This window comes from Vidua chalybeata, chromosome 5 (genome assembly GCF_026979565.1).
Source record: "Vidua chalybeata isolate OUT-0048 chromosome 5, bVidCha1 merged haplotype, whole genome shotgun sequence".
In the NCBI taxonomy this organism is placed as follows: domain Eukaryota; kingdom Metazoa; phylum Chordata; class Aves; order Passeriformes; family Viduidae; genus Vidua; species Vidua chalybeata.
This window is the reverse complement of record NC_071534.1, coordinates 57,176,113-57,201,919: the sequence shown is the minus strand read 5'-3', so window position 1 is coordinate 57,201,919 and position 25,807 is coordinate 57,176,113. Positions and strand designations below refer to the sequence as shown.

The 25,807-nt window shown below is 38.5% G+C and overlaps 1 protein-coding gene across 6 annotated transcripts in view; it reads left to right on the top strand.

Annotated features, from left to right (window-relative positions):
- GRAMD4 (GRAM domain containing 4) overlaps positions 1-24,694 on the top strand; it is a 71,885-nt gene extending 47,191 nt beyond the window's left edge. For all 6 annotated transcript variants that reach the window (XM_053943134.1, XM_053943131.1, XM_053943135.1 and 3 more), the window contains 15 exons: positions 5,441-5,502; positions 7,380-7,512; positions 8,003-8,028; positions 9,890-9,981; positions 11,547-11,638; positions 12,559-12,607; positions 13,439-13,510; positions 14,831-14,874; positions 14,974-15,083; positions 16,301-16,455; positions 20,240-20,387; positions 20,861-20,954; positions 22,039-22,123; positions 23,839-23,907; positions 24,450-24,694. In XM_053943134.1, coding sequence (XP_053799109.1) covers positions 5,441-5,502; positions 7,380-7,512; positions 8,003-8,028; positions 9,890-9,981; positions 11,547-11,638; positions 12,559-12,607; positions 13,439-13,510; positions 14,831-14,874; positions 14,974-15,083; positions 16,301-16,455; positions 20,240-20,387; positions 20,861-20,954; positions 22,039-22,123; positions 23,839-23,907; positions 24,450-24,551 — 1,333 coding nt within the window. In that variant the 3' untranslated portion in view covers positions 24,552-24,694. The remainder of the gene's footprint in view (positions 1-5,440; positions 5,503-7,379; positions 7,513-8,002; positions 8,029-9,889; positions 9,982-11,546; positions 11,639-12,558; positions 12,608-13,438; positions 13,511-14,830; positions 14,875-14,973; positions 15,084-16,300; positions 16,456-20,239; positions 20,388-20,860; positions 20,955-22,038; positions 22,124-23,838; positions 23,908-24,449) is intronic.
- Positions 24,695-25,807: the final 1,113 nt, after the last annotated feature.

Genomic DNA, 25,807 nt, shown 5'->3' with positions numbered 1-25,807 from the left:
TCTATGTGAAGTCTTTGACCAGTACTGCCAAGTCAGCTTAGAAGGGGCTCTCAAAGGTCCTTGTGGAAGTCTGGTTCCCAAGCCACCACCACAGCTGTGCAGTGGGAAGGTGGCCCAGATATTTTAAAGTTGCTCTTACAGCTGGGATGTGAGAGTGCATTTTTATTGCCTGTGCTGGTTGGTCTGGCTGTGTGTCTAGACTGGTATTATCTGTTGGACAGTTGAAGAGGAGAAGTTTGGGCCTGTGCATGCTGAGAGTATCAGCTAGCACAGTAACACTTGTACAAAGCGCTGAGCGTTGTTTCCTGCTCTTGGTAGATGAAACTGATGCTTAAGGAAAGGATACTTTCTCACCTGTGACTTGCTGCCTTGAAGAAGTTGCTTGAGATGCAAATTCCACGTGCTTGTCTTCAGTGCTAGCACAGGCCTTCGTCTTTGTCCCGAGGGTGGCTACGCCTGGACTCCAGGTCATGCACAGAGAAGGGGAAAGAGATCTCATGGCTGTGAGTCCTGGAGGAGGATGAGGAGCTGTCTTCTTCTGCGCGATGGTACTCATCATCCCGCTCTGTTTCAGAATAATAAGGCTGACTCAGAGTCTGATCTGGCCCACTGCAGCTTATCAGCACAGGTTTTACAGAGACAAGAGATAGAATGTCTTTGTTTATCAATATTTTTGCCGACATATGTACCTTGTTGGGTTGTGAACAACAGAAAATCTCTAGCAAGAGTGGCACTACTAAATTAAGGTAGGATGACATGGCTCCCTGAGTGCTATTTAGATATCCTTAGGATTACATTAGTCCTGTCAGCTTGGGTATTGCACTTGGAGATTACATTTAGCCAATTATCCTCTCTACCAAAGTGTTTCTCTAACTGGTCTTACAACTATTTCAACCTCTCTGTGACAAGCACGATGTGTAAGGTGACAACAAAATAAGACTGAAATTTTTTTGGTTTCTACCCAGGAGGAGTGAAATTTGTTTGTCCATGATTTTTCCTTAACTTGTGCTTCATTTTGTAAAATTCTTCACTGCTTACTATATTTTGCACGTCATTGTGGACATCTAAAAATACTTTTATTAGGACTACAGGGGAAATGTTGGCTTACACAGTCATACATGTAATAGGCCATATTTATGCCTGATGGAAATTTAATTTTATTAAACAAAGTAACTGCAGCAAGTTCTATCTGGCTATGTCAAATTCAGCCTGCTTCTAAGGTAATTGTTTGCAGTTTTAAAATAGATATTCATATGTCCCCTGGTAGGGGAAGGAGCAGCTTTTTGGTACTTATTTGAAGGCTGGGGTTTGTGTGTACTGTTCTTTTTGCTTGCAGAAGTAAACTGCTAATGAAAATCAAACTGTGCTGTGGTATAAGAAAGAAATTATTTTAAAAGTTGCAGTATTCAAAAGTATTTCTGAAGCAGATAATACATATAGCAATATAAAACTTGATGAAAAATGTTTGGCAAGGAGAAAACAAGTTCAAAATATAATTTTTTTTCTAGTTAAGAACATGGGTTTCCTTCACTGGGGTCACAGTTGTGCATTGGGAAGAGGGTAGAGTGTAAGAAGAGGATTTTTGGTGCTTTTGTTTGTCATGGTGTTTATTGTTTGTATATCTGTTTATTCAGAAATACAGTGGCCTCAGCTGAAGTTTTCCACAGATACAGTTCAGAACATCCCAGCATTTGGTGTGGCAGCTGAAGCGAGCAGAACGATGCATAAATAAACTGGAATAATTTGTGTGAGCTATAACTGCCATATTTACAAATTGTGAGCTACAATCATGCAGAAAAAGAAAAAAATAACAAAAAGTTTTGCAACAACACTTACCAGCAGCTTGTGACTTACGCAGCACACCTTGTTATTAGTATCATTGTGAACTATTTTTCCAAGGACCAAATAAAAAATGCTTCTGCATAAGTCAGTATTCCTTCATTGTAGATGAGTATAGCAGGGGCCTCTGAAATGTTTGGTGTGTTTTAATGGGAAGGAGATGGAAAATGTGAAAATTATTTACCTTGGTTTTTTAACAGTTCTTCCAGGTAAGAAGCCATTCCTACCTGAAAGATATGTTTTTAAACTAGGCTAAGAAAATACCTGCTTATTTTTCATGTATGAGGTTGGAATATGCTTTTGATGGAAGTACACACATATTCAGGTTTCTTTTAGCAGTAGGAAAAATATTAACAGCCTTGAATGTCTTCTACAACAGTGGTTGAAAAACTGGTGGTGGGTTGCTTGTGGACTTGGAGTTAGCCTGTGGGAAAATTGCTTTGAATAGGTCTGAGAACATCATGGCAGTGACTGCACCTGTTGTGTCCAATTGGTTGCAGACCAATTCAGGTCTGCATCCAGTTTTTTGGGGGGTCTGTTGGTTCACAGACATCTCAACTTGCAGCTGTATTCAGGGCCTAATGTGCAGAAAGAAAAATGTTTATTTTAGGGAAATGGCCTTCAGTGTCAAGGTTCCCTTAACTTTTGTGTTATACTTGCAACTAAATAATTAAATAACACTTGGGTGCTGTTCTGTGGGGCAGCACTGAATGGACACTGCATCAGAGTGTGCTAGTTGCTTTTGAGAGGTACATGTGTCTTGGTCATGAACAGCTCTAATGTTCATTATTATTGATGCTTCCCTGACCTCAGTGTATTAAAATAAAAGAGAGATAAACTAAAAAGACAGCTTGTGTTTGTCTTCTCCACTGTCTGAGATTGCTCTTATCTGTTTCAAACAGCCTGTGCTTTAAATGGCTGCAATCTCTAGTTGCATAAAGATGACCTAGCTTAATGTTGGGGATGTGTTGGTGTTACCAGTTACACCCTTTTTCTGGGTGGAACGTGTGTCCAGGAGGAATTAATGCAGCTTGTTTTCTTAGGTTCAGGCTGCGGTTAGGAAGCCCACATAGGAACACATGTTGTCTGGGGACTGTTTATGTTTTTCAAAAGCCTTTTAAATTATCTCTGGCATAAAGAGTGGTCCAGAAACTTGGAAAGATAATTTCTTCCCTCTGTCAGTAGTCTTGATGAACTGGATGGTTCAACATGACCTGGTTTTGCAATTGAACTTCCCAGTAGGTGTGCAAGCCCAAACAATGAATTCTGAGCTTCCTGTCACAGATCTGTCTGAAGTGGCTAATTATAACCTGATTCACAGGTGCAGTAATGAGCTGTCATTAACCTGATGATTCGTAAAGGTCAGGTTCTTCATGGGGAAGAAGTAACAGGCAGATGGCAAGTAAGACATTGCCAGAAAAATGAAACAAAAGCACCGAGAAGGGCCAAAGCCAACTGTCACGTGCTCCTGATGGAGCCCAGTCAGGCTGCTGTACAGAGCTACAGATACAGTTCACAACATCCCAGCATTTGGTATGGCAGCTGAGGCTTATGTCTCTTGATGAGATTTTCTTGATTTTTTTGCCTAAGAAACGTGGGGAGTAATGAAGCTGTGCTGCTTTTGAAAATACATCCCAGCATGTCAAAGGAAGACCCAGCCTGAAGACTCTTGACAGCTGACAGTGGTGGGATTTCATCTTGGCTCTGTCCTGGGAGTTGTTCTGTGTGACACTATCTCAGTCAGTGCCTCCACACAGCTGGAATGGGTTGAGTAACTGGCTCCTGCCTGCTTGTTAATGACCACCTCCCTTCCACCTAAATATGGCTTCAGCTTCAATGCTCAACTATACTATATGGTGTAACCATCTGATGTCTGGCTGGTAGAGGAAAACAAGATACCACTGTGTAATAGCTGGTGCAATTTGATCATGTTTATTGCTGCCTGTCTTTTGAGAGCTGGAAATGGAGGAGATGCAAGGGTATGGGAGAAGAAGCAAGGATAGGAGGAGTTTTTAGGTGAGGAACCTGTGGCTTACATACACACAGGGGTAAAATGGCATGGAAACCAAAATTAAAGTTTAACTAAAGAAAATAAACTGATGACATTTCAGGTGACTTTTGAAAGGAAGAGTTGCTGCAAATACAGAAGCCATGGGGAAAAGTCCTGACAAATCATGAAAGCAAGTGTCTTTCAAAGCAAACCCATTGATTTCAGCTCATCAACACCAATAAATGTCGAGCTGTAATTCATAAATCAGTAAATTACTTCTAAATGTTCTTTTTAGAAATGAACAAGGATGTGGAAAACACTTTAAGAATTGCGAATGCTTAGCAAGGAAGGGAGGTGACAAGTTCTGTAGTTTCTCCATCATGTTCATTGATGTATGGTAATGTTGAGCAGCTCACAGTAGTAGTGACCTTTTCCATGTGCAGACAGTACAGTGATATCTTTTCCTAATGTCCTTTCTAGAGGAACAGCAGGAGACAGGACTGCATTGCTGCAATCTGCCCAGTGCAGTGGAATGCTTCTTCTTGTTCTTTGTTTGCTGACCATGTTTCACTTGATTCCCTTGTTGAGGAGCAAAAGATGAAAGGAACATTTGAAAATGCTTACATTGCCTGATAAATGAGTGATCATGAAATTGCACAACGGACATTTTTTGTTTCAAGAAGTAATCTTTTCAGTCATACAACTCCCTGTCAAGTAAAGCTTGCTGTGGCTGGTGTTATGTGGTCAAAGCTCCTGCTTCATTAGAAAAATCTTTCTGTATGATATCTGCATGGATAACTGAAGACTTTGGGACTGAAGCCTGAAGTATTCTCAACACAGATTGGCAGTTGGAGGCTGTGTACAAATGTAATTTGAAGCCTTGCACATGTACAGAATGCCAAAAGCATTTGTGTTTTAAAAAATCTGTTCACTTTTAATGGATGAGAATATTCTTGAGTCATTTTGAAAGGTGAGACTCATGATGCCAGCTACTTGACATATATTTTTAGAACATTTTTGTTGCAGTTTTTCAGGCTGTTTCGATTTCTCAAGTTGTTTTTCAACCTGGTTGTGATCTATATATTTTGAGAGTTTACAATATAACATTTTAAATCATTCTCAACACCTGTTCCTCTTGTGAAGTTGTTTGACCCTAGTAGCGATGGCAGGATTCAAGATTTGTGTGTTAAATTGTGGTTGTGTTCTACTGCTGTGGTTATCAAATTGTGATGTGGAAGCCCTTTTAATTTATTGCTGTGGGAAAAGTCATGGCTCTAAAGAATTTTCCTGGCAGGCATTGCAATGAATATACCACACAAAGGCATAAATAATGCAAGAAATTTAATACTACATTGTTGAGTAGTTGTAAGATGAAATTGAGCTGTTGGTGACAGGAATGGCTAAACCCCACCTTGCAGTGGATGGTATTTCCCAGGATCCTAAGAGCAATGAATATTTTGAGTCTTTTGAAAAGGTGTAAGCTGGGCTTTCTTTTGTCGTTATTTTATAATCTCAGCTATGGAAACCATGGAGGTTCTGGTGTTTCCTTTACCTAAAAGGGAATAAATTATTCCTCTGTAACATTTCACATTTTTTCTGTTTTCTTTGTAGGGCAGAAGAGGTGCCTGCAGCTCAGCAACCTGCAAAGCCACAGGCACAAGCCAATGGAACAGGTGAGTTTCATCAGATCTCTAACAGCACTTCAGTTGGATTTTTTTTTTTTTTAGGTCCTTAGTAGATCAAATATTGCTTCTGAAGAAGCAGATTATAAATGACAATTCAAATAAATTCTCTCTCTGTACATGATTCTGCATTTACTTTTTGTAATTGACTTAGCATACCTGAGCAAGGAATTTATTGTGTATTGTAGGGCCTTTAGGTATGTAATGAAACCTACTGGCTCACTTCATCATTCTGGCATGCCTTGCTGATCCTTGACTTACCAGAAAACAGGAGTAATACATAGAAAAAATGTCCTGTTTTGTTCTCAGTTGCAGAAGGTCTGTTGTGCCACTAGCCATATTACTACTTCCTTTGTCTAAAAGAAGAGACATTCTGGAGAAGGAATAAGATTAAGAGTTATTAATTTGTTGGACACCTACACATACATTTCTCAAGCTGATGCTAATGATGAATTCAATAATGTACTGATGTCTGAAAAAACTAAGGCAACAGTCAAATTCTCAATCTTTCCGTACACTTTTACTTTCCTTCCTATAGTTTGTGATTGAGACTTAGGCTTTTAAATCTGTGGACTAAATCTGAATTTTCCCTCCTGTACTTCTATAATGTCAATGCTTTCTGTTATGTGAGCTACAACATGACATTTTTTTCTCTTGTCAAAATTTCCTTCTCATTATTTTCTGAAGTTTTAGCATGTGGGAAGCTACTTCATATTTTTATTCTCTAATGGAAGTGTTGTCCCAGCTGTAAAGAGTCACTAGGTTCCTTGTTTTTCTAGATTTCATCATAAATCATTAATAAATGGTTTGATTCTATTTTTGGAGCACCAGTGGTTTTTTCTCATGCATCATTTTGGCTGTTGTAATTGGCTGATGAATCTTCCATGCCTCTGTTTAATCATATATTAATTTAATGGAATTCTGTACTAAATTTGGTCATGGAGTAATTACGACCAGTATCCTCTTTGTGACATTGCTGTATTTAGCTATGTTTCCAAATAGTCTGTCTGTTCCTTCTAGACCACAATTTTGTGAGTTACAGGTGATTGTTTTGTTCTCACAAAACAATCTTTCAGCCTAATTTTATTTCCATGTACCCCTATATTATGTTATATTTTTCCACTGAAACTGACATACAGAAAGTGTGCATCACTTCATTGTTCTGCTGTGTAAAATCTCCCAGGTAGTATTATGACTGTATATTCCATATATAGATAGTGGTATATGCAGCATAATTTCTGAAGGCTGACTTTAGAAAAAAAGAAACTGCATGGTTTTTTTGTACAGCTTTATAAAGACGCACACACACACACAATCTTTATGAACTATCAGTGGTTGGAAAGTGGAAACAAAAATACCTCTAGCAGAATCTTGCTTCTGTTTCCACCTCCCTTTCCTGTCAAATCCCTGTGGCTGCAAGGTGGTTGTCCAGCTCTCTGCTCAGGAGTGTTTTGCTTTGCACTTGCTTTTCTCAAGGTGACCCTTCAGCACAACAGGGAGCACTGAGATTTACATCAGTCTTTCGGTTACAGAAGTCTCTTAACCAGAAAATGTTTTTACTGTGTTTGCTAAAAATTATTGTTTGTTAGGATGTTTTATTCTTCGTACTTTGGGTAATAAGATGCTTCCATGTACTGTCCTACGAGCAGTGCAGGAGTCACATTTAGTCTTATTTTACCAATTTAATGCACTTGGGTTCCTGTGCAATGGCAGAAGTAAACTTCAAGTTTCCACAAAGAGTGTTGGTGAAGGATGGGGAAGCTGTACAAAGTGTGCTTCCCAAAGAAGCACTGTGTGTGGGAACGGGCTGGCATTGGATGAAGATGTCTTCTAGCATTATCCTGATACTTAGTGCTTCTCTTTTATAGATAAGAGCAGTCACACAGTCTCCTCAAGACTCCAGAAGTGGTTTTGTGACAAATTTGGGGAGTATGTTGAGGACTTCAGGTTTCAGCCAGAAGAGAATACAGTGGAAACAGAAGAGCCACTTAGTGCTAGAAGGTAAATTCCTAATGTCATTGTGAGAAATTGTTGGTGCCTTTACACGTTGTTTTCTTTCCTCACTTTTTTTTTTTTTTAACCAACCTTTTGTATGGTTTGAACAAGTGTTTCAATAACAAATAGTTACACCAAAAGTACAGAACTACCTCAAAAGTTTTGTGACTGCTTTGGACAAAACATGAGATTTGAAGTTTATCTGCTGTCTGAAATAAAATAAGATTTGTATTATTTACCAGGTTTTGTTATATGCCTCTCGGAAACAGTGAACAAAGTCTTAGTTAGGCTGGAGAGCTTTTAAACTTCAGTTTTCAGTCTGATGCAAGGTAGACTGTATTAATTACTAGAAACATATTTTGTAGCAGGCAAGAATGGAGCTTTACACACATATAGTTTATAATTGTGAAGAGTATTTCAAGGATCAAATGTACACAATTGTGCACTTATAAATAGCTGTCTCTTTAACAAGTTGCTTTTATCTATTATTTTTCAGGTTGACTGAAAATATGAGAAGATTAAGTAAGTACTTAGCAATATTTTATTCATTGTATTTGTTCTAGTTTCATTTGGGAGAATATTTGTGACTTGTTGTTAGTGGTGTACATGCATTGCCTTCATAATACCTTTTAAAAAATAGTGTTAAACTTAAGTTTTGGGTGGTTCCTAACTTCCTCTAGGTTAGCCACAAAATCTAGATCCCTGTTGTCCAAGGAGCCTGACTCAGAGCTCTCCAGAATTTTGGTGTCACCAGCGATTTCCAGTCTTTCAAGTTTTAATCTTCTCTATGGGCTTGGTGTAGGCTGCTGTAGCAGAGCGGATGGAAGCAGCACTTGAGTCCATGAGCTCTTCCAGTGCCTTGGGTGTGCCCTTCCACTCAGTTCATCTGCTGCTTCGGTTGTGCTGCTGACGCTTAAGGAAATCTAGCGCTAATTGCTTAATTACTTCACATAGGAAGTGTGTTTAGGATAGCTGAGTCTCAAGCCAAACAAACTGGGACAGTGAGTCAGAAGCTTTCTTGAAGAAAGACTTGAAAAGTTGTGAGTTTTAGTGCAAAAGAGAGTGAGGGCTTCAGAGGCTCTCTGTGCAGGAGGTATCATCATTCTTCTCATCAGGAAAGGCAAAACTTGTGTGGTCCAACAGGGACCACGGTGGTCTTGCAGCAGCCCTCTCCTGTTTCCTTGGAAACAGCTGTTCCTTAGCTAGTTTGCCCAAGTAGTGAAAGAGTGTAGAGGAAAGGGATAAAGGATAAGAGGTTTTTAGGGAGCTGAGGAAGAGCTCCTCTTGCTCTTCCTGGCTGGGTGTGTCTGTGTGTGGGCCTCTCCCAGCACAGGTCAGTCTCCCATGCAGTGACAGCAGGACCAGAGGTCTGCAGAGGTGGGAGACAGACTTTTTCAGGGAGTCATGTGCTGGGTTGCTTGGCTTAGGAAGAGTAAGCAGAAAAGTGCTAGCAATGGGTAGAGTCCTGCAAAGATACAGCCAAGAGATCTAGCCTGGCTTTAATATAGGTGGTGAAGCAGCAGCAAGGGAGGGAAGGACTCTGGATATTATCTACCTAGACTGTAGTAAAGCCTTTGATACTGTTTCCCACAGCATTCTCCTGAAGAATGTGGCTGATCATGGCTTGGATAGGTGTATGCTTTGCTGGGTAGAAAACTGCCTGATGGCCTGGCCCAGAGAGCGGTGGGGGATGGAGCTTTATCCACCTGCTCACAAGTAGTGTTCCCCAGGGCTCAGTATTGGGGTCTGTCCTGTTTAATATCTTTATCAATGATCTGGACAACAGGATGGAGTGCTCCCTGTCAGTTTGCAGATGACACCAACTTGGATAGGAGTGTTGATCTGTTAGTGGGTAGGAAGGCTCTGCAGAGAAAATAATTTAGGGACATGATTTAGTGTAGGATTTGACAATGCTGGGTTAATGGTCGAACACAATGATGATCATAAAGGTCTTTTCCCACCTAAATGATTCTGTGATTCTCAGTTGTTCTTTGGTGGCTTGTAATTCAGTCAGGTTAATGGACATTGTTTTACAGTGAGACAAACTGACCTGTACAGTGATCTCTGGGGTAATGTGAACATGGCTGAGAACAAGCTGCTTTTAGCATCCAGGGTACTCTTATAAAGGATGTTGATTTTTTTCCTTTGTCTGTACTTAAGAGTTGAGTCTTGGGTAACACTTTAGTTTTTGGAAGTGCATTCCTTAATTGTTCAGTTACATTGGCAGGTTTAATTTTTTTTTTTTTTCATTTGGATAAGCTTTTTTATCATTACATGTCGTGAATATTCCTCTAGTTTTCTTATTTGATTGTTTGTACTTTGCAAGTGTTTTAACCACTGCCAGCTAATTCTAATATTGTGTTTTTTCTTAACTTCCACTTAGAGAGAGGTGCCAAACCTGTTACAAATTTTGTGAAGAATCTTTCTGCCTTATTAGACTGGTATTCTATCTACACTTCTGCTATTGCCTTTATTGTAAGTTATCCTACTCCTCCAGGAGTAGTAAGAACTTGAAAAAACACATTATTTGCTGAAATTCTTTGAAACTGCCATATCTGAGTAGGAGTTGTGCTACAGTTCAAGTCAAATCAAAAAGTGTCATTTCATTTGATACAAAACCAGTAGTGTTATATATAACAGTAGTAGTCACTTCTGTTATATATAAAACCAGTAAAATTTTCCTGGGTGTTTCCTGGGTGTCTTGTAGCATACTTTTATAATTGTTAAAATAACTTAGAACTATCTGGATATTGTTCACTCCTTTCTTGTTTCTCATCTCCCAGTCCTGGTAATTTAGTGATTACTTCAGCCTCTGCAACGTTTCTTCTTGTCTAGGGCTGAAATGCTGGTAGTGGTTACATTTGATGAGAAGCTACTGTCCACATCAGGGCTCTTTGCCATTTGTTCGTATCATACTGATGAGAGGCAAAATGCCTTGATGTCAGTAGGATTCAATGTGCAAACATCAGGTCTGTGAGCTAAGTTCAAGCCTTTCTATGCTATCTTAATGAGGTTTGGATGCTGCAGAGAGTCATAAGTATCTATGGAGTTTTGATTAGTCTCCCTTCCTCCTATTGTTAATTAAATTATCTAAATTCTTTTGGTCATATTGTATATGAAATGAATTTCTGTCAAAGGAATTGGCAATAGCTGTGCAGTGAAAATGTCACTCACCTGATTGTTAAATGATACCTCCCTGTAAGTTACAGACCTTCTGCTGTTTTGCATGGCATAGCTGAAGGAATACTGAGAAGGAGACTTCCCTCCCAGTGCCCTCTGTCTATCCCTTTTCCATATCTGCTGATTTTTCTCTTGCCTCACCTGGTAAGCCCATTTTTCAGATAAAAACTGAAAGAAGAAACTTGAACTGGTTTTTTTTGAAAGCTATGGGACCTGGGAGCCAGAGCAATGTTTCACTTTGGGGTTATCAGTGACAACCCTATTGTCTGTCACAGAGAGACTACAGTCTCTGTTTTCAGAAGCTGGGAAGAGAATACCTTTTGAAGCTTTTTGTGTTTGTACTTTTTACATAAAATAAAACCTGTTTTCCTGCAATCTTTTTAGTCTTGGTAAACATTTGGGATTTAATTAACCTGAAATAAGAGAGTGAGAGTTTATCCTGTTGCCCAGTATGGGGCAAATTCCTGTAACTCCACTTTTATACCATGGCTTCTGTGCCATTGCTGACCATATCATGGTCATGCAGCAGATTCACAGACTTGAGGGTTTACCTCTTTTTATTTCCTCCTACCTCTTCAAGTAATTGTAGTGTTGAAAATACTCAATACTCTCTCTGAGGCAACTGAGAACTAGTTAAGTGTCATCTCTGGTGACTTGGTTCATTCTTAGTTTTGATTTTGCATTCCTTAATGTGGGGCTGTTTTCAGTTACAGAGTGGCTAAAATGTATTAGGGTTTTTTTTTAATATGAATTGCATGGCTCTGAGCCCAACAGCACAGTGGGAAGTGGTATTTCATGTAACTCACTGTACCCCAGTTTGTAATCCACATCTCTCTTTGTTTTTTCTTCTTAATCTGCAGATTTACATCAATGCTGTATGGCATGGCTGGGCCATTCCTATGTTCTTATTTTTAGCAATTTTGAGGTTATCCCTAAATTACCTCATAGCCAGGTATTTGCATAAATACTAGCTTACTTAAGTTATGCTTTGTTTGAAAGATGTTATGTTATTCTTGCACTGAGTTGTAAACTGCTACCTTTTCTAATTGTGAGTTACATTTAAGACAGTGAAATTCAAACTCAAATTTCTTAAGTATCATTGCTCAGTTTCTGTAATCTAATATTATTGGGAATTATCTTTGTATCCTGTGGCTTGGGTTATCATATCATAAACAATGTTGCATGCTCTCAGACAAATCCCTCAGCACACTAAAATTCTAATATTTCTAATTCTGCAATATTTAGAGTACTTGAAGAACATCACCTTCAGTATTGAAGCTTGCTGTTTTTCCCAGCAGAGAATGTTCATCTAGGCCTAAAATGGCAGTTTTGCCTTTTTCCATAGCTCTTGAAATACTTTATTCAAAGTATCTTCCATTTGTAAAGTCAATCTCTTCTACAAATTAAGTCTGGGGTTTTTTTTGATGCACCTTAAAATGGTGTAAAGGACCTTAATGTGCATATTGTAAAATACTTTTCTGACTTCTTAATTGATACTTTCTGTTTGACATTGTATTCCCTGGAAATTGCTGGTAGCAAATAGGCTTCTGAATAAGTTGATGTAATTTTCTTCACATGAAAAAATAAGAGAAAAATATTCCTGATCCTTTACTCCATGCACACCATTAACTTCTGTTATAAAACCCACAAGCAGTGATTCTGTTTAGTATCTACTTAACTAATATTTTTAAAGCTGTCTGTTGGCCACTTGTGGTTCTCTTATGTTGTGGGTTCTTTGTTAATTTGGGGATTCTGTTATTTGCTTTTAAGCCATAAGTGCTTCTTGCAGAAAACTGCTTTTTAACCTTTTACAAATAATCTGTGTTGATGGATGGAGTTCTTGCTCTCTTTAACTATTTCCATCATTCCTAGGGGTTGGAGAATACAGTGGAGCATTGTGCCTGAAGTTTCTGAACAGATGGTAGGTTTTTATCAGCTTCACCTGTATGCCTGCAAAAAAAAATTGCACCTTTAAACCTTCCTCTGTGTTTGTGTAGGTAGCTGGAAAGGAAGGAAGAGCAAGCTGCAAGTGAAGACACTACATTTTTTTTCTTTCTCTTGTAATTTAAAAGTCTTTACTAACAGCACTCTTAGGTTCAGATGCTTTACCCTAAAATATTCCAAACTTAAAACACATCTCTGAAATGAATTTTAATGAATTTTAAGCTTGGGACAATTAGGTCCTGTGGGATCTTCAAGAAGTCTTGCATTCTGTTTTCTTTAAAAACATCAAGTCCATCTGTTAATTCAGCATTGCCAGCCCCATCACTGGGTCTGGGTACATGTCCCTGAGTGACAGATCTAAGTGTCATTTAAATACTTCCAAGGATAATGACTCTACTTCCCTGGGCAGCCAGTTTCAAGGCTTGACAACCCTTTTAATGAACAAATTTTTCTGAATAGCCAATCTACATCTCCCCTGGCAAAGTTTGAGGCCATTTCCTTTTGATCTGTCACTTGATACCTGGGAGAGAAGACTGACCCCCACCTCATTATAACTTCCTTTCAGATAGTTGTAGAGAATGATAAAGTCTCCCCTGAGCCCCCCAAAACATTAAAAACTAAAAATAACCAGCAATGAAAGACATAAAAAGTAAATCTGAAACAAGGGAGGAAAATGGTAAATGTAGAGACGATTAAAAGTGAGATGAATATTGCTAAGAATGTTGGGGGGTCACCTTGTTCTGACAAGTTTTGTAAAATACATTTTATCTGAGCTGTAAATCAATGGATTGTCTCTTCCTTGCCTAAGGAGCACCCAAAAGAGGACCTGACCGTGTCTGAAAAGTTCCAGCTTGTTCTAGACGTGGCTCAGAAGGCGCAGGTACTGTGCTGCTCTCTGGCTGCCTCCTTAGAAACAAGGGGGTTCATGGTCCAAGTACTTAAAGGAGGTTGTTACGCAGCATGTGAAAACAAATGCTTGACGAAGAAATACTTCTCTTGCAAAGGGAACTTTACCCATGAGCAGTGGAGATCTCAGTAAGATTCCTGGAGCTTCTGAAATGGCATGATGCTTCAGACAATGGGTTGTGGTTCTCTGACTGCAGCTCTGAGCAAACTCCGGAGGGGAACAGAAGCAACTTCTCAGAGTTTTCTACCTTATATATCATACAAGCTTCTGATAATGTAGATTGGGTGGTGAATCTTCAAAATGTACTGGAGTGTGGATCCATATCCCAAATTTGCTAGTCATGGAACTGATGTAGGAGACTCTGTTCCTTTAAGATTTAGCTGAAGGCTGTGGTCTCTTTAGCTGTAGTTTGCATTGTGTCTCTAAAACAGCATGTTTTAAAAAACTCCAGCCCCTCCAAGTCTTGAAATCTGCTGGTGTTGGAGAGGCTGAAGGAAGGTTTTCTCCCAGCTCCCTGAGTTGGATGATGTAGCAGCTGAGTGACTGCACCATCCAGTTGAACTGCAGCCTTGTGCCGTGCTTGATGGTGTGCTGATGAGAGAAGGGGTTTAACCTTCCCTACTAACTGTGACTGCTCAGCTCCTTCCTTCTGCTGGGGGCGGTGCATATGTTTATATGAACACTTTTGGAAATTTATTGGGAATGTGAAATTTTCAGGTGCTCTGACAGTAAGGATTGGTTAGAGAATATGGCCTAAGTCCTGAGCAGGGGTCAATTGCCTCCCCATTTGTTGGAATTAGTTGAAATCTGCTGTCTCCAATGGTTTATTATAAAACATGATAATGGTCTGTTTCCAAGAAGCTAATAGTCCTTTTGATGAACTCAGATACCACTTCCTGAAATTTGAGCACTCAAAATATCTGAAGAAACCTTCAGTTTTGTTACCTACCAGCAAAAGCTCTTTACTCTTAGATTGACAGCTTAATTTAAAATATTTTCAGTAATGTAAATGCTTTCCAGTCATGACAGTGGGATCAAATAGCTTCTTCACTTGTAATAATCAATGTCAAGTTACAGAACAAGGTTAAATGAGATGGAAGTCATCATATGTTGCTATTCTGTTCTGGATTTACTCAGTTGTGAAGTATAAAAATGGTTAAAAATTAGTTAAAAAAAAAATCACTTCTGGGAATTGTTTACCAATAAAGTCAGAAAGCTATTTGTTTTCATTATGTGGACAAAATCCCCAAAACAATGCAGGACTTGGTTTTAATTCTCTTGCTTCTTATGCAGAACCTTTTTGGCAAGATGGCAGACATACTGGAAAAATTTAAAAAGTAAGTTATCTGATGTAAGATTTTCCTCCCTTTTGAAACAAGACTTGACCAATATCTGTAACATTGGTAATAAAATTTTGCTTCTTTTTTTCTTTTCAGCTTGTTCATGTGGGTCCAGCCAGAAATTACACAGAAGCTCTACATTGCTCTATGGGCAGCTTTTATTGCATCCTGCTTTTTGCCCTACAGGATTCTTGGGCTTGCATTGGGTAAACACAATAAATAATTCACCTGTTACAGTCTAGACTTAATGGTTAAAACTTACATGATCTTTAGAGGGAGAATTTTAGAGTTTAAGGGAGAAAACCTGCATTAATAAATCATGCAGTGTTTTAAAGTATTTTCATTGTGCTTGGCATCATTTGTCCTGACCATTTTGAAAACCATCTCAGTGTATAATAGGGAAAGATTGAATAATGCTTTTGCTTCTTGAAGAGAAGAAGTCTATGATAAGCTGTTAGCAGAATTTCTCTGACTGTCAGCTCCAAGGCTTCTGGAAAATCCTGTATATTGAGGGTCTTTTTGCTCATACATCCTTGTAGATAAAATATGTGGCATAACACAGGAGGCATGAAAATGAAATTGTAGGAAAAAAGTAAAAGAGTTAGTGGGATTCCTAGTAAAACTTGGAGGATGAGCTGGACAAAATGAGCAGACTACTGTGGGTCTGTTACAGATACTCAGTCTCAGCTGGGAATTGAGAAAAGGGTTCTCACTACATCACGAGACTCTTTGCTAAGGTATGAAGCCCTGTACTGTGAACCAAGAACTCTCATTTTTTCATTAAAGTAATGATGTAATCAAATGAGTATTACTTTTAGTGGCATTGAACTTCAAATTTTGTTAACTTGAACATAAATGTATGTTTGCTTGACACAGCAATTGAATTTATATGCGTGAGGAATAATTGTTTGACTCTTAGGAGATCTGAATTGCACTCGGTAAAGTTTTGAGAGAGAATTTTAAGCCCGTATTGAATAGCAGAATGCAAGGAACTAACTTGTATAAGATAAGAGTTGGGACTGGAAGATAGAGTTTTATGTAGTACGTGAGAGCCCTCTGTTGCCATTAAAATTCTTGCAGGAGCTGCATAGTTGAATGCTCTGGTGTGTTTTTTCTTTTGATAGTATATAATGTTTTCAGAATGCTTCTGGTAATAAGGAGCATATGTTTGAATTGTTCAAATGTTCTTCTGCATAATAGTGGCTATGTAAATGTTTAAAAGAACTGGGGACGGGAAGGAAAGAAAAATAATTTTCTCGTGTTGGAAGAAGAATAACAAAATAGTAAACCTAGGAGAATGGTTTTAACACTGTGACTAAATATACAGGATTCGGATTCATTTGTGAACTTTTGAAAATATGATCAAAACAGTGATGTTCTTAATGCCTCTTCAACATTCAGACTGAAGTGACCTTTTTTTCAGGACTCTATGCTGGAATCAAGTTCTTCCTTATTGATTTTATCTTCAAACGATGCCCCAGACTAAGAGCTAAGTATGATACTCCTTATATCATCTGGATAAGTCTCCTGACAGATCCTCAGCTCAAAGAAAGATCTAATGCTACAGTGTCGAGACGGGTAAGGGTAATGAATCCTTTTGTCCCTATGTTCCCAGCCTTAGAAAACCAGATCCCTTTGTCCCTTTTCCTTTTCTCCAGTGACTAGAGCACATTAAAGAGAAGGTTAATTAAATCCTTGCAATCAATGTTAGTTGATTGTAATATCCCTTTTTTTATTATTTTCAAGATTTACAGTTCTTCTATGGATTCTGTTTCTTGTATGAAAGGATTCAGTTATCAAAAATGTATATGCATGTATAGATGTACTGTGAATCATGAAGCTAAACACACAAATATAACACCATCCATATTCATACTAATTTCTTTAATCTACATTTTGTGTAATTCTGTTGTCAAATACAGTCTTTTTGTATCCACTTTCTCTATTCTTAGACATTCTTTTTCAGTGGAAATTTACATACTTAAATTGAAGTGCAGTTAAAAAATAGAAAAAGGCTTGAGTATAATATGCAGCTTTCTAATGGGATAATCACTAACAAAGGTAGTGAGGTACTTCACATATTTAGACATGATGTCTCATGTTTATTTGTATTAGGTAACCTTTTGGCATAGTGGTGATAAATCACTTCATGTTCCTACTCCAACAGTACATTTTCTTTAAAATGTCATAGTTAAATCACTAAGTATTGTGTTTTGCGCATATTTGGTAAATTCTTTTGGGGCCTGACATGGTAACTGAGTCAGGGCTTTACATATCCCTGGATTTGTCAATGTTTATTAGTTTAAAAATTAAAATAGTTATAGTAAACCTTGAGTCTAATACCATTTTAGCATTTGCTTAGTGCCTCTTAGCACAATATGTAAATGCATTCATGGAGTTTCTGAGTACTGTCTGAAGTGCACAGTACTGAGCAGTAATTCAGCTTGGGTATACAACTGGAGAGCAAAAGGGATAAGCACACGACCCCTTAGTTGTTAAGAGGAAATCTGGGGCTTGGGAGGTGGTGGAGCAGAGGGTGGTAAAATACTGCAGCACAATTGACTATTTCAGAAGGAAGTGGACAAGGACAGTCTGTTACAGAAAGTGAGTCTTCTGTTCCTGTTTTCCAATGGATGAGTTGAGTTAATAAGCAGTTGGATTAAGCCATCCATGGCCTGTATTTCTCTTACTTGCAGAAGATGATCTTAAAAGCTTCTGTGCTTCTCACACTTACAGGTTATCTTTCACATACTTGGTAGTTGTGACATCATATTGATAAGTTTCTCTAATCTGCCTTAGAGGTGGAAAGATCCTGAATTGTCTGAAAAGATTTTGAATTGATTGATTCTGATTAAATTTACTGACTCAATTGATTGAGTCAATTGAACTTGAATCCATAAACTTAGAGAGTAGTTACTCCTTTTGGCTTTTCTTCATGGCTTTAATTTTACAAGTAGAGACAGGGTTTTTGTACTGCCAGGTCTGGCTCGGTGGCCTTGGCTTGTCTTCCTGGACGGGATGTGCAGGACTGCATTACCTGCTTCCAAATGCCTTTGAAAACATGAACTTGATCTCAGTAATTTTAGAGAAACTTCCTTACCCCTTGAGAGATTTCTGCAAACCTCACAGTATGAAAAATAGATTTTTGTACTAAAAAGTAAAAGCCAAAGAGGGTTTTTAATTTTTTTTCATAGCTAAGGCAGAGCCCAAAAGCATGTAGTGCCAGCATGTGTGCATTTGCTTCGGCTTCTTATTATTAAACAGTGTACAAGACAGAGTAAACTTAGACACAATGCAATATTAATTGCCTGTACCACCACTCTGACCTTGTGTCCTTAGAGAACAGTCCTGACAGCAGTACCTGATGGGTAAAGGTTGTATGTCAAAAGCTGATGACAGATCAAGTGAAAAGGAATACCTCTAGGTTGCTGGTGACGTTTTTAGACAATCAGGACTCCAGCATTACAAATCCAGTCACTTCCAGTTAGATTTAAGGCTTATCAAAATGCTTTTCTCTTACAATTGACCATTAGTTGTCTCAAGCCTGAGTGGTAAAGAGGAAACATTTGCATGCAGGACTAGAAGTAAGGACAGAACTACTCACATTTTCAGCCACCAGATGGGTAATGGTACTGAAGTTTAGACTCCATTTTTGAAATCTCTTTATATAACAGGTAGGTAGGAAGCAGTGTAGCAGAGAGAAGAAATAGTCTTTATTCCAGCACAAAGAGCATTAGACCTCTTGCTTTGATCATTTTTGTATTTTGGGCCATGGTGCTTCACCTGGTTGTGTGCATGTGCAGCCAGATAGCTTGTCTAAGAAGGCCTTCAGAAAATTTTTCTCATATTCAGTTGCACACAGATTGTTGAAGAAGCTGTTATTTTCCTTGGTTCCAGGGACTCAGCACTGCAGAAGTGATATCAGTTGCCATCAACCATTTGCTTTCCATGTTAATTTACTTTATTTTTTTCCCCCTGAGGCACCATTTTCTTACAGGTACCCTAAAAAGGCAGGTGGCAGATGCCCTCTGCTGTGCCTGTTTTGTCAGTCTGGTTTCTAGTTAGCAATTGCATTTCACATGTTTTCATTTCCTTTGGATTTCTTTTCTTAGTGTGTAAATCCTGGGAGGTGTTGAATGCTGCCAATTTAGTGCAAAGTAACAAAAAAAGCAGCTGAAGGCTGCTTGGCTTTCAGCAGCATTGGGCCTTTACAGAAGAAGAGCTTAGTCCTGGGCTTCCATGTTGTCAGTTTGCCAGCTGTTTAACTGCATGTGCATAGTAGGGCTAAGAGCAGAGCTGCTAGTGCCAGCTTTTGGAATCGTGTGTTGCCCCACCAAGATGAAAATGAAAATACAGGCAAGCTTTCAAAAAGAAACTGTCTGCTGTCCTTCCAGAAGCAAGGCTTGTTGCCAGAGCAGTCTCCAGTGGTTAAGGAGCTCTGTTTAAAACTAGATTTTACTCAAGTACTTTGGTTTTAGGAGCTCCATACTAGGTTACATACAAGGATGCCAACAACCATTCAGATTTTGTTTTATGTGTCAACACTCTCAAAATGCAGTGCAACTTCAAAGCACAGAAAAGATCAGTGCTTCTAATGCAACCTGAATAAATTGAACTGGTGTGCTCTAACCACTCATAACTCGTTTTTAATTGCATTCATTGTGTGTAGTCTCTTGGTTTGTGAGCAAAATCTTGCAGTGCCACTCAGTTCATGTTTTATTCTGTGTATACTGTTAAATAGATTTCACTTTTTTTCTTTTGTCACTGTCACATTTGTGTTGTTTGTTTCTTTTCCTGCTAGCTGTCAGGGCATGAAAAGGTATGGATCATAGTGTGGAAAACTTCCTTTCATTTTCAGCATTTGTATTCATAATGAGCTTATGGTGTTCTGTGTGGCTTTTTTTTCTCTTTTTTCTTTCTAAACTTCTTTGTTTATCTCTTGGAAACAAGCCAAGTACTGATAATATATTGTCTGTTAGTAGTCCCACTAGTTACAATCATTGGAGCTGTTTGCAGTGACTTAGCTGTATCTAATGAGACATAGCCTTTACTGTAGAAAAAAGGTATTTTAAGTTAGGTACATTTAGCACCGTGTGCTTCACCCCACTAAAGTGCGTCCATCAAAGGCTAGCACTTTAAAAGGTTGTGTTCAGGTACCATAATAGAGGCTTGTGCTTTAGCAGCAGCATAGTGCAGTAGTCTGAAGTTAATTTATGGAAGTAGTTAATGAAAATTGTTGCATTATAGATTTTGTTTTGGTTTTTTTTTTCTTTTTTAGAAAGACTAGTTAGCTAAATTATTTTTGAGAGTGTAGCTTAAATGTTGCTGCTCAGATTTTGGAATCGTATTTCTTTTTCTGCAGCTTCAAACAGCAGCCTCCAGGAGTTACGTGGGCTCAAGTGCTCCAACTGGAATTAGCAAAGATGAAGACACAAGTCGTTTTCATACCACCAAGAGAGGAAATTTCCATGAAGTTTTTAACCTGTCAGAGAATGAACGTCCTTTGCCAGGTATGATGCCACAGGAAGGATACATTAGTAGAATATTTTGTAAAAAGCCAAGGATAGTTTGAAGTTGAATTCTTTTTCTGTGCATTGTATTGGTGTAAGCTTTTGATTTAAAGGTCTTGCTTTAAATTAGGATGAATGGAGAAGGTCTCTTTCATTCCATACCCTTGCAGCTCTTTGAAAGAGTGCACAGCCTGCTTTTCCTTTTATGGTTATGCAAATCCGGAAGTCAAGTTAATGGGAATAATTGTGTGGGTGGTTTTTATTTTGGTTTTCTTTTTCAAAATTAGTGCTAAAACAGATGTTATGGTGTCTAGAACACCTGATTTAGGCTTTTCTTTCTAAGCACTTTTAGGTATCTAAAGTTTAATATTTAAGTTTAATATTCAGTGTTTTCTATTGTATAAGGAGACTGTTGGGGATAGTGCCAGTCTCTCTTTTTCTTAGAGCAGGATTTCTTGTTTTGACTTTTTCAGTGTGTGAAAATGGCTGGCGCTGTTGCTTGATTAACAGGGATCGGAAGATGCCTACAGACTACATCAGGAATGGAGTTCTTTATGTCACAGAAAAGTGAGTCATTGCACTCCACGCCTTTCTTAGGAGGGAAATTTGAGACATTAAAGCATTTGAATCTAAAAAGGGTCCTTTAATAATGTTTTGAAACAAAAATGCCATTTCAAAGTGCTTTGCAAACTCAAGGAAGCATCAAAGGAGAGGGGGAGCTGAACCTGGTGTGTGGCTATGCTTAACAGATGAGATTTTGCCTTGGAAAGGCTTGCATTGGAATGCAAAGTAGCTCTGTACAGACAGCTGTTAGAAGCCGCAGTTCTTGATGTGGATAACATACTAACTGTATAGATACTAGAAAAAATCTAAGTGATAGATACCTAAAACCTAAGTGAACGTTGAAAATTGTGATCAACAACTATTTGACAAATATGCTTAGTTTGGGTTTTTTTTTTAAGCAAGCTGAACATATAGCTTCCTTGAAATAACAGCAACAAAAAAGAAAACTGAAAATTAAGCCTTGGGTTCAAATTTTTATGGGTGAGTGGTTGTTTTTTAAAATTTCCTTACTTACCTCCCAGCCTCCCAGGACTGAATAGCTATGGTCATTACTGTTTGGGTCTTGCACTGAAGTTCCTTTGGAGTGTAATGAAAGGAAGTAAAGCTCATCTGTATGCAGTGTCAGCTAGTGATAGAGGCTGCTCTCCAATGTTTAGAAATCTGAGCTTTTGTCTGCAGCACAATAACATGAAACTAACACAGTGTTTCTCATTAATCTTCTTTTAGGATGGTGAAAGACTTAAAAGCCTTTTGACATTTGGTATTTCAGCTGTTTAAGGATATATGTCCCTTGTGTGTCTTTAAAATGCTTGTCAGGTTTAACCATTCAGTGCAGTAATAAAAACACAATAATTCTTACGTGTGTATGCATACTGTATGTTCTGGGCTTTCAGACACACCAGCCAGCTGTTAGAATTCATTGAAGTTTGCGCTAAATTAGAAGCCATAACTGAACTGAATGACTTTTTTTATTTTGAAAGTTATTTTAACTTGTGAGATTTCAAAGTTCAGAAGGGACAAGAGGATATTTGAGAAATTTATTTTAAAACACTCTATCAAAATTAACACTTTCTTTTCTTGTTTTCAGTTACTTGTGCTTTGAAAGCTCAAAATCCGGCTCATCAAAAAGAAATAAAGTTATAAAGCTGTCGGACATAACAGATATCCAGAAGGTATGTCTGGTTGGTGTTGTAAATAGGGGAGAAAACTGGTTTTCTGTTCAGCTACTCATGTTTTTCATTTGTGCTTTTGTTATTTTGGAAAAGCATGCCACTGATAATTTGTATAAGTGAAATGTAATTCTTTGATTATGAATGTTTCACAGAACTGCTTTTTCAGACTCAGCACAAGCGAACTTGCTATGAGCATGAAGACAAACTAGTTTGCTAAACCCTTACACTCATGCATTTTTTTTTTAATTTAAGTTATATTGTTTACTAACTCCAGTGTTGACCAGAGCTGTGTAGGCCTTAAGATCTATTGGTAGCAGGAATTGTGTATTACTAACTTCAGTTTGGGTGTGAATATTGATAGATGCACCATCTTAAAAGTAGGTGCCTCAGAGGGAGGCAGGATTGTTGTCAGTGGAAAAAGGTGGATCATTAGAATAGCCAGACTGGGATGGGCTGGAGTTTAGTCTAGTTGGACCCATCAGTAACAGAGGCAAGAAGTGGAAGGTTGGAAGCATAGCAAGGGCAATGTTGTCCTTCCTCTGGTTGAGGTTTATCAGCCTGTGGTTACTAATGGCTTTACTGGTGCCTCACACCACTCTCTATGGCCTTTAACATCACTTTTTGTTACCCTTTCTGAACTTGTCCCTATCTTGAACACAGACACCCTTAGTTTCTGCTTGCATCCTTACCACAGATTAAATCATGTTGAGAAAGAAACATCTCAGCCTGGTATCTACTACTGCAGAAGTACCTCCAGATTTTCAAATTAATTCCTTCTATTTCTATGACATGTCTATAAAGCAGACAGCTTATGCTCAAATTGAGCATTCCTACTGGAATTAATAATTCATATTAATGGATTTCAAACATCATACTTCAACTTTGTTGTTCAGTATGCCTTTGCTGCCATAAAGTTTCTTTTGCATCTGTGTAGCGTTTTTAATGAAGATGAGATGGGGATCATGCAGTCAAGCATAAAAATGTACTGTGCCTGGTTTTATTTGGAGGTGGGAAACCCAGGTCCGACTTGAATGTCACTTTCTCCCTGTGAATACTCCCAGGTTCAGCCAACTGTATTCCTTATCTGTATTCTTTCTACAAAAACAAGCAAGCAATCCACATGTAGCACTGGGTACTATGGTTTAGTTGACACGGTGGTGTTTAGTTAAAGGTGGGAGCTCTTTTCTGACCTTAATGATGAATCTGTGATACCCTGTTTTCTATCTAATTTTGGAAAAGAAGCTTTTTCTGGTCTGCTTGCTGTTCCACTGAAGAGTGGATGGATGTCAGCTGTAGGGGAAGCTGTGGGAGATGCACACAGGCCCTCTCACATGGGCTGTGCCCTGCCCACCCCATCCGGCTGCGTGCGGTTCCCCACACCACGGCTGGCTCAGCTCCGTGTGCTGGAGCAGGACTGATGCTCGTGGAGGGGCTGGGGCTGCTTCCAGCAGGGTGGGCATTGCTGCAGCTCATGGGAGGAAGTGGGGAGAAGGGTCCTGGCTGTCTGGGTGAGGCTGTACCCAGCGAGTCCAGGAGAATGAGACTCCAGAGAATGGCAGCTAGCTTCATCCTGGTTTTAGTGGAGCTCTCTTAGTTGTGGCTGGGAGGACATGCCAGTGATGGATTGTGTAACCTCTGCAGCAACTTTTGCAATTGTTGAGTACAGAAGGTATCTTATGTCTTCGTGTGTGGCTTTTTTTTTTGCTTTTTTTTAGTATAAAGTGCTCTCTGTTCTCCCGGGATCAGGGATGGGTATTGCTGTATCAACACCATCTACACAGAAAGTAAGTAGCTGGCTGTATCTGTATTGCTGTGTTGGATTTCTTACCTTTTCCTCCTCTGGTTAACATCAGCATAAAGGCTTTTTTTGTCCCCTTATGCCAGTGGCTGGCTTTTTTTCTTTTTTAAAAAAATTGACTTGTCTATTATTCAGTGTGTTTGTCTTCAGAATTTTAATGAATTAAATATTCAGCTTGGTCTACTGTGTCTGGAGTGTTTGACACTTTAGAAAGCTTTTTCCCAGCATCCTACATCAGGAGCATGCAGTCTGCTACGCAGTCTGAAGCAAAAAGCTGTTGGCTTGAGAGTGTCCATGGGGGAGGAGGCTTTCGGGTGGGAGGGACTGACAGATGAAGATTTTAAAGAAGTGAAAAATATTGGAAAATACGCCACATGGTCAAGGATTTAATAGAGAGAAGGATTATTTTGACTTTATCAATGCATTTCTAGTACAATTAATCTGTTCCTAGTGACTTGACAGAAATATACCTAGAGGAAATTATTTTTCTTTGTGGACTGACATGATGTGTTTTTTTCTGTCATTTAGCCTTTGGTGTTTGGTGCCATGGTACACAGAGATGAAGCTTTTGAGACAATTTTCAGCCAATACATGAAAATAACATCTGCATCATCCAGCAGTGAAAGCTAGTGTCTTATATTGGAGGAGCTGAAGGAAACTTTCTTCTTGTATGACTTGGTAGTGAAAAAAATGAACATCCTCATCTATTTTGCAATAATTTTTCTTGTCTGGTGGTTTATATTCTATCTGTTACATAAACCAAGTGTATTTTATATATGCCTTCATGTTTGTTTTTAAGGTTTTTGTAAAAAAAGACAAAAAAACCAAATGAAAACAGTGAAAGTGCTATCATCACTATTAGCCTTGCACATTAAGCACTTTTAATGTTTATTTATTGACATTAAAAGCTGGGAAGATGCTCAGAGACCTGACTATATAACAGATTGATCCCTTTATCTCCACTGATGTCACTAGGAATTCATTTGTCCCTTTATCTTAAGTTGTTTTTCCCTGAGATGTGAGAATGATGACTGCAGCAGCCTGAAGTCTCCTTCTTCAGCTTGGAGTTTTTAATTGGGTCCTTTATTAAAACTGATGGCAACACCAAGGAATTATTAGCTTCTTAGTATTAGTATTTTCCACAACTGCATTTAAAATAACTCCTCCTTGCTAATTTTTGCATTGCAGAAGGGTGTTTTATTGGTTTGGTTAGCTTCAATTTTTCCTGCATAGAGATGTTTTAAATTACTTGTACAGTAAATTGGAGGAGAAAGTTTGTAAGTATATCTTCTTTCCTCATAAACCAAAGCAAGAGGAAGGAAGGCAGGCAGATACTTTTTATAAAAGAGGGCGCCGAAATGTTGTTCCTAAAATGTTAGGCATCTTATAATTATATTTCTATAGGTACTTGTCCTAGAAGGGCTCAGCTGTTGTACATGTTGCATGTACAAGGCGTTTGTATGTTAATGCATTAAAGACTTGAAGGCTTTTTGTGCTGGGGAGGTTGGAACGATTAAACTAAACTCAGATGTGATCTTTTTTAATTTGGCTCTTTTCTTGAGTTACCTTATGATAAAATTATGCTATAATATAGCAACTGAAAGCACTTGTTCCTCTCAAAGCATAATTTGAGAAGCGTTGGTGTGCTTTCTGTCTTCCCCCTTGCAGAACTAAATTTTAGTAACAATTAAACACAAATGCCAGGTAAAGCAGGAAGGCTGCACTCCTCTAAACTCTCTCAGGCCTGTCTAGCAGCAAAGCACATATTGACCTTTGTCTTTAATATTAGAAAGCTTTTATACTCTATATAATAGCACCCATCTGAGAGGTTTAGAATTTTATTTGCATTTTCATGAAAGCACAGTAGGAGTTAGGCCAAGCCTTCC